The following is a 12,921-nucleotide window of genomic DNA, read 5'->3' as shown; positions in this document are numbered from 1 at the left end:
AAAAAAAAAAAAAAAAAAAAAATTAGGAAAAAAAAGGCAGTATATCCATACAACGGAATATTATTCAGTCATAAAAAGGAATGAAGTACTAATGCACACTAAAATTTGGATGAACCTCAAAAATATGTTGCTAAAAGAGAGAAGCCAGATACAAAAGTCTCATATTGTATGATTCCATTCATATGAAATTTTCAAAACAGGTAAATCCATAGAAACAGAAAGCAGACCAGTGATTGCCAGGAGCTGAGGTGAGGGAACAAAAGGGAGTGACTGTTTAATGGGTTTGGTGTTTCCCTTTGGGGTGACAAAAATGTCTTGGACCTAGATAGTGGTGACAGTTGCACAACACTGTGAATGTACTAAATGCCACTGAACTGTACACTTTAAAATATTTAATGGTCCATTTTATGTTATATGAACTTTACCTTAATTTAAAAGAAAAAGGCAAAGGCAGGGGGGTGGTATTCTTAAGCTGAGGTTAAAAACGTTCCTACCAGAACTGCTGAGCACCTGAAGATATTACTGACGGCCTAGCTCCACATTTCTTCCAAAAACAAGAAAATACAAGAAGAGAAAAATAAATCTGCATGAAAACCACACCCTCTCTTAACTTGAAGATCAAGGATAACTCAAACTTCAAAATCATTGTAAGTAGAAAGAGAAAAACCACCAAACTCCAGTGTGTCATCTCCACTGCTCTTGCCATCCCCATGCTCCCACCCACCCTGACCCAGGCCGACACAGGCTCGTGGTGAGCAAAAGCAGACTGAAAACACACTGCAGGGTCCAGGAGGACAGATGCGACAAGCCAGCAAAGGGGACTAAGGTCAATCTAAAACCACTGCCAAAAACTGTAGTCTAAGAAAACTCTCCAGAAGTGAAAAAAGACCTGAATCTATATATTGAAAGAGTGAACAGGTACCTGGGAAAATTAACCCAGAAAAATCAACTCCAAGAAATATTCCAGGAAGGATACTAGATTTCAAAGATAAAGGAAATCCTCAAGGCCTCCAAACAAAATGGCCAAGTAACATACAAAGAGAAGATAATTTGACTTGCATCAACTTTTCAAATTCCACATAAAAGCAAAGCAACAATAGTGCTGTGTTTTTTTAAAGTTCAATGAAAGAACAGGTAAACCAAAGATTTTATATGCAGATTAAGTTTTCCTTCAAATGTCCAGGCTATGAAAAACAATTCTGACACACAAGAACTTAAGGAACTCTTCATCTGTGAGCCCTTCTCAAAATATCTATTAGAGGATAATTTCATCCAACCAAGAGGTGACTGGAAAAACTTCAAACAAAGGGACAGGGAACATTTTAAAACACATAAATGAACATCTATGACTAAAGAAACATGACGATGAGGGTTGAAGCTATCGTATAAATATTGTGTGTTTTGACAAAATAGAAATAATGCAACTAGAAAAGGGAGGAAAAAGGAGAAGGGGAAAATAAAACCAACTAACTGATTGCTGTATAGGCAATTAATAGGAATTAAAGAATACCAATAAACTGATAAACTGGTAAAATACTGGAGGGCACTGATCACATCAGTAAGACAGTTTCAGTGAAATCATGGAGATAAAGCCCCATTCAAATGAATTCAAGAGAGAAACGAAAAGTTGGAAATGGATCAAGTATAGATGACCCTTGAACATGCTGAAGGAAAGGAACAAGTGGGCTGGTGGCAGGATTTAGTAGGTTCTAAGTCCCCTAAAACTAAAGAGTTTTTACAATGGGAAAAATAAATGCATGTTGTTTGCTGATAAACCTAATGGGCAGCAAGATTCATGATGTGGATAAACATCCTTCAATTAGCAAGTGTGAGATCCAGTGGACAAACGGAGGAGCTGGCCTTAGCTAGTGTAAGTACAGCTCATCTGTAATAACAAGAGAAAAGGTACGGAAATTAGGCACATATGTAGGCAGGTGGTAGGATCTTATGAAAATATTCTGATTACTTCTGTTTTCTCAGGGAAACAGGATTTCAAAAACCCTGTGTTCTTTCCAGAACAACATTCTATACTGAAAAGGAAGCAGCATCAATAACAAAAAAGTCAGTTTTGTTCATTTTTTATATATTTTTTCCAAAATTTCTACCTTAATAATACAAATAGATAATAATTAACACTGTAGAACATTTTATTGTTTATCAACGGCCTTCATATATATTACCTCATTTGATCCTGGCAAGAGCCTTAAGACACCAGTGGTAAGTGCTGAGCTAGAATTCCAATCCCAACCTTCTGACTCCTGAGCCGGGCTCCTTCCTTCCCCCCAGTGACTGAACTCTCCCCTGGTATTTGCTATAGCTTCTTGCCCTTATTTGTGGGCACAGCTGTACCTCCAGTACAGTAAACCCCTTGAGGGCTGCTACCTGTATGTTCTGATACCTGCATCGGTGATTTGATGTTGAACAAATGAATAAATAAAACTATCTCCTATAGATGGCACGGACATTAATTTGGAAACTTTGCTCAAGGTATATATGGAATTTTGCATAGCCTCTTTTACAACCCGGCAGCCTTGTGAGAGATGAGAATATATGTGTCAGCAGCATTTTTCGGTCGATATCTACCTCAAAACAATAGCGGCCTTAAACAAACAATAAGAGGTTCGATGCAGACAATATCTGTCACCTGACAAGAGGAACTAATCTTATAGTTTCAAATAACTTTGAGGTAGGGGAAGGCTACACAGAATGATTGTGCGTTTAGCTGCAAGACACATTAAAAAGGCACTAACGGGGCTTCCCTGGTGGCGCAGTGGTTGGAAGTCCGCCTGCCGATGCAGGGGACACGGGTTCGTGCCCTGGTCCGGGAAGATCCCACATGCCGCGGAGCGGCTGGGCCCGTGAGCCGTGGCCGCTGAGCCTGCGTGTCCGGAGCCTGTGCTCTGCAGCGGGAGAGGCCACAACAGGGAGAGGCCACAACAGAGAGAGGCCACAACAGTGAGAGGCCTGCGTACCGCAAAAAAAAAAAAAAAAAAAAAAAAAAAAAGGCACTAACATAATTAAAGTACACTTGCAGCATTTCAAGAAGTTTATCATACGGCGGAGCACTCAATTTACAATTCAGTATTTCCCCCCACTTATTTTGTCACTGCACAAGCAATTTTCCTTTAAGAGACTCCAATATTGAAGCTTCAGGCCAGAGAGGGAAGGACCATACTTAGCAGAGCAGATTCCAATACTTCAGTAAGGAGCAAAGTGAAAGCACGGAGAATTTAAAGAAGCCACGGTGAAAAAAGGTTTCATAGTACGTGACAGTCCTCCGTGCCTTCCCCTGTCCCAGACTCTGTCACAAATATACTTGATTACACCATACTGAAATGGCCCTTCACAGTTTGCCTACTTTCTCTCGCCTTATATCCTCCATACTTACCAATTCTTCCTTTTTTTCCCTCAACCTTTAATTTTGACAAATTTCCTAGCTACTGAAAAGTTGAAATGATTACACAATGAAATACCAATATACCTTTTACCTGAGTTCACCAATTATTAACATTTAGCCACCTTTGCTTTATCTGTATGTGTATGTATACTTTTTTAAAAATTGTTTTTTGACTGAACCATTTAAAAATAAGCTACAGGGACTTCCCTGGAGGTCCAGTGGTTAGTACTCGGCACTTCCACTGCTGACGGCACAGGTTCAATCACTGGTTGGGGAACTAAGATCCTGCAAGCCACGTGGCACAGCCAAAAATAAAATTAAAAAATAAGCTGCAGACATCACAGTCAGACAGAGTTAAGCTGTAGACATCACACTCAGACAGAGTCAAGAGATAAAACTGTTCAAACTCTTTTCAGGATCTGCCCTGATACATCTCACATATAAAACGACAAGCTGGGTGTGAAATCGGAGAGAGGAACATGACTAAATTATAACAAATATGAAATAACATGTCCAACTGCTAACTCACTCTTTTTTAAAAAATAAATTATGGGATAATCACCACAGCAGAAATTTGACAATGCCAATGAGATGTACGTAATTTCACATGGGGAGTGAGGAAAGTGCTAAACAGGAGCTACAAAATCTGGTTCCACCCCTGCTGCCCTATTTTTAGTTGTTAAGATCTCCCAGGGCCTTAGGCTCCTCATCTGTGAAATGGGGCTAATAACACTCAAACTGGACTCCTTACTGGATCCTGCAGAGAGAATAAATGGGTGCTAGAGTGAGCAGAGGGACCGTGAATGGAAGAAAAAGCACACGACACAGTACTGTATAAACCGATGTACGAATATAAACTGTTTTAAGGTTTGGTGCCATATTGAACCAATAAGTTGACCTAATTAAAAAAAAAAAAAACCCTACTACTTTGTTGGGTTAAATTCACAATCACATATTTCAGCCAATAATTAACGGAAGCTTTACTATGGCTGCTGAAGGTCCCCTTTCAAAAGCACCTCTTCACTGGCTCTTCTCCAACATGAAAACGTTTATCCACTGTCTTACAGGTTTACTGTTTTACAGGATTATTGTTTTACAGGATTATTTTGAAATCAATATATTTTGAGGCAGAAATAATGGAACAAAGACATTCATAGGAATAACTAGCATAGCACATTCACTTACACCATGTTTCACCTTAATTTCTTGGTTTCTTCCCTCATTAGAAAAATACTGTATCTGAGTGCCCAGCAAATATCAGGCTAAGCACAGGGTATGTAATTATGATCATACAGTTTATACAAAAAAAGCCAAGATATATATTATCACAGAGCGGCCAGTACGGTAGAAACAGTTAATATGCACTAATATCTAGTTTTTCTTGCTTTTCTGGACACACAGAAAACTACTTCCCAGGCCCCTTGAAGGGAGGAGGGGCCACATGGTGAGTTTCAGTAAATGAACTGCGAGCAGAAGTGATGCGAGTTCTGGTGTAAGACGGTTAAAAAGTCCCACCTTTTTAGTCCTCTCCTCCCCCTCCTAAGGCCATAAACTGAGACAGTGGGCCCTCAAGAGGTCACCAGCCTCCACATATCCTTCAGTCATCACTTGGAACAAGCTGTTCAGGACAGTCACGATAGCAACAGCAGGCTTTGCCACAAATAAGGAACACACTTTCATGGGGTAACCCACAGAAATGTCAGGATTTTTCATTTGTTTGTTAATGTGGCTCTTTTTATTACCGCAACAGAGCCTAGCCTACACTGACTATTACAGCATAAAGGAGTGACGGACAGAAAACAGAAATTCAATTAAAGAAAGAATAAATGAATGGTTGGACAAATAGTACTGATCAATATGGAAGAAAATGGAAGTACGAAGGCAGTTAAGAACTTGAACAGGGGAACTCATGCCAGCGTTTGTACCCTCATTCTGCCATTTGCTAGTGGGGTGGCCCAGCTAAATTTCACTTTCCTCATCAACAGACTGGAGCTACTAACAATACCTACCTCAAAGGGTTACTGAGAATTAACTGAGCTACTACACGTAACAGCACTCAGAACAGCTGCCGGCACATCAAAAGGGACTTAATAAATGTTAATGTCTAAATAAGCAAACGCAAGTCATGGAATTACTCTTAGGTTGTTTTTCTGATATCTGCAAATATCGTTACTAAAAATGAGACTCAAGTTAAATAAAACATGCTTTAGATAAATTTGGTATTTGAAAGAAGTCCTAAAATTTCACTTGCATTAGGTTACTTTCTTCATTTAAGGCAAATTGTTTCCTTCTCTGTATCTTACAAAGGGCTTATCTAAGACCTATTAGCAAAGTGAAATACCACAACGAAGACTTACTGCAGTGACCCTGTCTCCACCATGAGTAACTGGCTTATAATAAGGTGATCCTGAAAGAACTCTCCAGGCAGAGAGTCCACAGCTAGCAGCTTTTGGTATGCCCACTTCAGCAGTTTCACATCCACCGACCAGTAAAAGTCTAAAAAAGAGAAAGATAAAAAGAACTGATAAATTACAAATAGGAACAAGACAACATCAAAACAAAGAGAGCAGAAACCTTCACAAGGAAAACTGAAATAAAATTAGTATATACTAATCCTAGAAGGTAAATATTTTAGAGGAAACAACCAATAGAAAACCAGATGGGTTTTCAACTAGAATTTCACCTTCATTTACACATTCAAACATCTGAAACTCAGATGAGAACTTAGAAATGAGAAAAAAAATGTTTTCAGGTTGGCCACTGAATATCTAAGGAACTATATCAACACCAATAAACTTTAATAAACAGATACGTCACCTCACATAGACACATATGTACTAGTTACAGCAGTGCATCGGAAGCAATGAGGGCACAATTACAGATGCTAGAAAGAAATGACAGCCGGGATTGCTGTGGATGGGACACTAATAACTATACTGAAATAAGACTGTACATTATGACTGGTTCACTTTTCTGTGTGTTATACTTCATTGCAATTAGAGGCCAGTTACCAACAGGACAAGCAGTCTAACAAGTACTAAAAGTTAAAAGACTATGTGACCAGTACACAAACTAAGCTGATTAATAATGGAACCCAACAGTCATGATTTTTAAAAGTTAAGTCATGTTTAGTAAATCTGACAGGGAACATATAAGACATCATAATCACCTATAGAAAAAAGAAAAATGTTTGAAAGTAAAACTTCTGATATATTAAAGGAAAACACTTGCTGTCCCCAGTAACAATAAGGCAATGGAGTAACAGAAGAGAGAAGCTACATCCTTCTTAATGTCTCAAATTTTTTAAAAGGCCCTCCCTACAGGCAGGAAACTCCCTGCTGCTTAAGAAAAAGAACAGGTTTCTCTGGTCATGTCCACACAAGGCTCCCCCCTACACAATCTACCACTATCCCAAATGACAGAAAACAACATCAGGCTCCCTTTACATCAAAACGTACCTGATACCTACCATCACCAGGCCCCCGTTGTGTCAAAAAAAAAAAGGATGCACTTCCTCACACAACAAATTAGTGCTTACCTTTTTCTAGACCATGCTCATAGATAAATCAAAACTTTAAAAATTTTAGTTTCTGCATAGAAATCAAAAGGGGGAAGGAAATGACACTTCCTAAGACTCCTCAGAGTTGGCATATCAAAAGACTGACTTGGTTTTATGGTTATGTTAACGAATGATGACTCTTAAATTTTCTATAATTCTAAGTACCTCATGAAAGTAACACCATGAGTTACTCAATATAGCCGGCTGAGCCCATCAGTAGAAGGGTATGCTCAAGGGCAGTCAGACAGAGTGCTACATGTTCGTGCAAAAAGCAACACCTGTCCTCTGTTAATTCTGCTTACCTTGTGGGGCAAGCAGAATAATGGCCCCCAAAGATGCCCATGTCTTAATCTCTAGAACCTGTGAACATGTTGCATCACGTGGATTTAAGGTTGCTAAGCAAATGACCTTAAAACAGGGAGAGTATCCTGGATTTTCCAGGTGACCCAAATAACCACAAAAGTCCTTAAAAGCACAGGAGGGAAGCAGGAGAGTCAGTGTCACAGTGATGTGATGTGAGAAAAAGACTCGCCCAGTCTCTGCTGGTTTTGAGGATACAAGGGGCCAAGGAAGCTGGGCTGCTCTAGAAGCTGGCAAAGGTAAGAAGACAGATTGTCCCCCTGAGCCTCCAGCGAGGACACAGCCCTGCTGACACCTTGATCTTAGTTCAGTGAGACCCATTTCGGACTTCTCACCTCCAGAAATGTAACATAAATTTATTTTAAGCCCCTAAATTGGTGGTAATCTGCTAGAGAAACCACAGAAAACTAACACACATCTTGTTTATTTCCCAGCCCCGGAATTCAGACAACCTGTCAGCTTCTAATTCCACCAACTGCCCTCTTCTCATTTGACCACCTTCCTAACTTTCTTCTTTTTCTTCACTCTTAATGAGATATAACTGACATACACCACTGTATAAGCTTAAGGTATACAGCATAATGATCTCTTTTCCTGTCAGTCTGTTTTTGAAGCACAAGTGACCTACAACACCATGTTAGTTCCTATTCTGAACTAAGCTAACAACAATAAAAAAAAACAACAATAATAATTTTTTAAAATCTCATCTCTACACATACTCTCAGATGTAAAACTTTCAAAAGTGCATAAAACCCTTCTAGGTTTAGCCATAGAGCTTAGCCCAACTCAAAGTCTCAAAATTCATAAAGTAATGTAAATGTGCTTTATTCGCAAACACAACTTGAGCCTTCAATCAAAGCCTTTTTCCTACTGCTTTTATATATATAGTCTAACAAGTTTCCATCACAGCAAATCATAAGCAACAAACTTTGAGAAGATGCTTGAAGCAACCCGCTGGGCTATTTCTACCCTTCGCTAGTCCTCAGAGCTAACACGTAATTAACCCTGTTCACCAGGGCAAAAGAGATTCTGGTCCAAAGTCAAGGTAGGAGTACGAGTATTACTTGCCTATAGCAACCATTCTGCTCAAATGATTTTTACACCAAAGCAATTTCAAAAAAAATAAGTAGACCTAATGCAGATAAAATCATATCATTCCTCTGGCTCTAACTACCAATTTGAAAAAAATACAGTTGAAAAAAGAAAATTACTTCAAACAACACTTCAAAGATGCAATCTAAACAATGGGAAATCTAAATGTAAAACAGATAGCTAGTGGGAAGCAGCTGCATAGCACAGGGAGATCAGCTCAGTGCTCTGTGACAACCTAGAGGGGTGGGATAAGGAGGGTGGGAGGGAGACGCAAGAGGGAGGGGAAATGGAGATATACGTATGCATATGGCTGATTCACTTTATTATACGGCAGAAACTAACACAACGTTGTAAAGCAATTATACTCCAATGAAGATGTTAAAAATAAATAAATAAATAAAAATAAACAATGGGAAATCTAAAAAGTCTACACAGTAGAAAACTACAGAATAAATGACCTGGCTTCTTCCAAACAAACACACACACACACACACACACACACACACACACACACTCTCTCTCTCTCTCTCTCTCTCTCTCTCTCTCTCTCTCTCTGTAAGAGTGAGAGAGGAGGAGAGAATGGAGAGCAGATCAATGAATTAAAAGAGAACACAGACTGGATATTTGAAGATATGGACAAATTATTGTTAATTATCTTTGCATATGACAATGGTTTCATGTTTATGTTTTTTTAGAGCCCTTATTTTTTAGAAATACACACTGAAACATTCAGATGAAATACTACGCGGTCCAGAATTTACTTCATGATATTCTAGGCACAGGAGGGTGGAGGCTCGGCTGAGGCCATAGATGAGATGAAGCTGGCCGCGAGTCCACTGTTAAACTGAATGGCAGGCACAAGGGAGTCAGTATATTCTGTGAACATGCTTCAAATTTTCCGTAAGGAACTGTTTTTTCAAAAGTCAGTTTGTTAGGAAAAACTCCTCTGAATAAATAGAAACAAAACAGGTAATTTTGAATATCTACATTTCTGAATACAGTCACAGTACTTTTGCAAACGGAAAACATGTGATTCTCATAAAACTTATCTTTAAAAACCAGTAGCCTATTGTTATAATAAAAATAAAACACTATTTGAGAATTCAACAAATCTCTAAAGGGTCAGGATAAAGCAGATCCTGATAATGAAATAACTTTTCTCTACTCAGTGTACAACATTGACCATGTATAAATAAATATATATTTTTTATAGTAACCATATAATTCTTTTCTCAAGGGGCTGAGCATTACTATTTAGTTTGCACTACTATGTCATGGAGAGGACAGATGTCATATTTAATTTTCAGATTTTAAAATATATGTATAAAACTTTAGGTTGCCTGACTGTGGAAGGAGAGCTAACTGAGATTTCAGATTTCTTCTTATCTCCTGGTCTTGATACTAGAAGACACTTCCTCCCTATGAATTCTGATAAACATGGCCGTGAATAGATCAAATTGGTTACAACAAGATAAGGTCGATTAAAAATAAAAGAGATTCGGGCTTCCCTAGTGGAGCAGTGGTTGAGAGTCCACCTGCCGATGCAGGGGACACGGGTTCGTGCCCCAGCCCGGGAAGATCCCACATGCCGCAGAGTGGCTGGGCCCGTGAGCCATGGTTGCTGAGCCTGCGTGTCCGGAGCCTGTGCTCCGCAACAGGAGAGGCCACAACAGTGAGAGGCCCACGTACCAAAAATAAAAAAAAAAAAAAAAAAAAAAAAAAGAGGGCAGCAGACAACACTAAGGCGAGAATCTCGTAAAGGAAAACATCAGGGAGAAAATTTCAAAATGTTCCTGAAGGACATAAAGTTATGCGTAAAGAGACATACCATGTTCTTTGACAAACTCTCAATACCTTAAAGATGCCAATTCTTCTTAATCTATAAATTGAAAGAAATTTCAAATAAAATCCCAACAGAATTTCTTATGGAACTGAACAAACTGATATAATGGAACTAGACAATACAAAATTCACATGGGAGAGCAGAGTTCTAAAAAGAGCCAACTCCATTCACACTGATAACCTTTCCCTCGATGGCTTGTGCTTTGTGCATCCTGACCTGTCAAAAACTTTCCTACCCTAGTGTCATTAAGATGTTCTCCTTCAAATTTGACTATATTAAAATCTAAAATTCCTCTCCATAAAGTACAAAGACAAGGCACACACCAGGAAAAGTTATTTATAAAACATAAAACTAACAGAGTATGTTTTAGCAGACAGAAGAATCCATAAAGATCTCCCACAACCAGCCCCAAAGAAAAACAGACCAAGAATAAGCAAGTCACAAGAAGAGAAATACAAAAGCCAGTAATGCAGATCAAAGCAACAAAGATTTATGCCAGCCACCCTCTATGCTCAGAGACACAGGAACTCTCATAAAACTATTGGTAAGACTGTAGTAATCATTTTGGAGAATGATATGACAATATCTAAAAAAATGCACCCCTTCCCAAAAAATACCCCAAACTGAGTTCTAAGACAACTCTAGAGAAATTCTTGGACAGGTATATTTATCTCTTGGTAAAAGAATACCTCATGTAGCACTATTTATAATGCAGAAAAATTAGAAATATTTTAAATGTTTAAAAGGGATAAATAAATTCATTAAACTGTTCAGGGAAACATATAGTATAAAAAGAACAAATATAAAAATACATATTGGAAGGTCACACACTAAAACCATGAGAGCAGGCTGCCTCTAGAAAGGGAAAGTGAGACAGAGGAATGGAAGTAGGAAATTTTGTCTGTACTATTGTCTCTCTTTTATTTATATATCTGGGTATAACTATACACATACATACACACACACCTTAAGTAAAAAATATAATCTCAATATTTGTTAATGCTGGGTAGTAGGTACTTAGGTGTTCATTAAATCATTCCCTGTACTATTCTCTCTGTTTCTAACTTAAAAGAGGAAAATCAAGATACGGTATCCCAAATTATGTACATAAATTTCTTCCAGTTAATGAAATCCAAGAGAAAAAAATTCAGTAAATTGGCTGTAACGCTTAGCATCAACCCACAAGTCTAGTCAAATACTGAAAATGAAATTAGCATATCATTTGCTTTGTGACATTCTGAAGCTGTTTATATGTTAATAGTTACATCTTAAGCATTCTGTGATTTACTACTGAAAGGATCACTAGATTTTTGCAAAAATTAAAACCGCATTCAATACTGCAGAAAATAACTTATTTCATTAATGTTATTTTCTGTTGCAGTAAGCTCCTCCACCCAGAAATATTTACATGCAGTGGTAAGCAAAACCTCCTTAAATATACAGTATTTGGCTCTCATGTACTCACTTCAGGAATCACATTTTGAAGCAAGTGATTATTTTTAAATTATTCCATAAAGACATAAAGCAATATGGAATTTCTATAGTACATATTAAATTCTAAAGACTAAAGCCCTCGATGTGTAGGAGTTTAAACTACTCGTTAACAAAAACACGAGAGTAGGAGAAAGAACTCTCCCAATAATCTTCAACCTCAAAATTTTGTGGACAATAGGAAAATCATGGGTCTAGGAATCAGGTGTATCAGGTTCAAATACCTTTGCAACAGAGTAACTGTAATATTAGTTTCCTTCATCCCATCAAAATTTATAAACACAAACCACATGCTAAGCAATCAGGAATGTGCAAGACAAATAAAGAGCTTGCTTAATAAACCACTTCTAATTCTCAGAATCAATTTGTAGAGTTGTGTTTAGCTCTCTCAGTGTGTTAGTACCAACCATGGGGGGAGGTTCGGGGGCCCCCTCCTTTCTCAGGTGGCAGTGGACACATATTCACACACGAGAACGACAGCGAGCACTGTCCACTCCAGGGGAAGGACAAGCCAACCCAGACCGCTGCTGCAGGGACCCTTGAGCTCGGCACAAAAATAGCCTTAAGGACCAATTAAGTGTGTGGAGGAAGAAGTCAAGGAAGGCTTCACGGGGTAACACCAGAGAAAGGGTTATCCTTTCAACAACTTCCCAAACAGATAAAGGGATCAGGTGAAGAGCCTGCTCCGCCAAGAGAACACGACGTATGAGAGCACGGAGACGAGTCTGTAAATGGTGTGTTGGGAGGACGGTGAGAAACGCAGTGAGCACTCCCAGCCTGTTAAAGGCGGACAGGGGTATAGCAGGGCAGAAAGTTCGAAGGGTCCTCAACAATACAGAATGGTTTATCCTGCTCACTTCCCGAGCACATTATCACCTGCTACCTTCAAAACGGTAACAGTTACTTAAATCATGCCTCCATCACTAAATGTTAAGCCATTAGGACACAGAGACCGTGTCTGTATCCTTCAAAGCATTTACCACAGCTGTTTCATTCAGGAAACATCCACCTGCGCACTATGTGTCCAGAAGTGCAGGGGCACGAAGATAAATCCGACCCAGAGCCCCCCGTCGTCCTTGGCTTAACCTCTCCAGGCTTCAGTTCTCCCACCTGAGAAATGAAGGGGCTGAGCCAAATGATGGATGAAACTCTTTTCCAGCTCTGACACTCTAAGAGTCT

The 12,921-nt window shown here is 38.9% G+C and overlaps 1 protein-coding gene across 1 annotated transcript in view; it reads right to left on the bottom strand.

The window, feature by feature from the left end:
• The window catches only part of NBAS (NBAS subunit of NRZ tethering complex), a 360,677-nt gene that overhangs the window by 307,167 nt on the left and 40,589 nt on the right, over positions 1-12,921 (bottom strand). The window contains exon 10 of the mRNA XM_007471211.1: positions 5,755-5,893. Within this exon, the coding sequence (XP_007471273.1) occupies positions 5,755-5,893 (139 nt within the window). The remainder of the gene's footprint in view (positions 1-5,754; positions 5,894-12,921) is intronic.

This window comes from Lipotes vexillifer, unplaced genomic scaffold (genome assembly GCF_000442215.2).
Source record: "Lipotes vexillifer unplaced genomic scaffold, Lipotes_vexillifer_v1.1 scaffold604, whole genome shotgun sequence".
NCBI lineage: Eukaryota > Metazoa > Chordata > Mammalia > Artiodactyla > Lipotidae > Lipotes > Lipotes vexillifer.
This window is presented reverse-complemented; position numbering and strand designations above follow the sequence as displayed.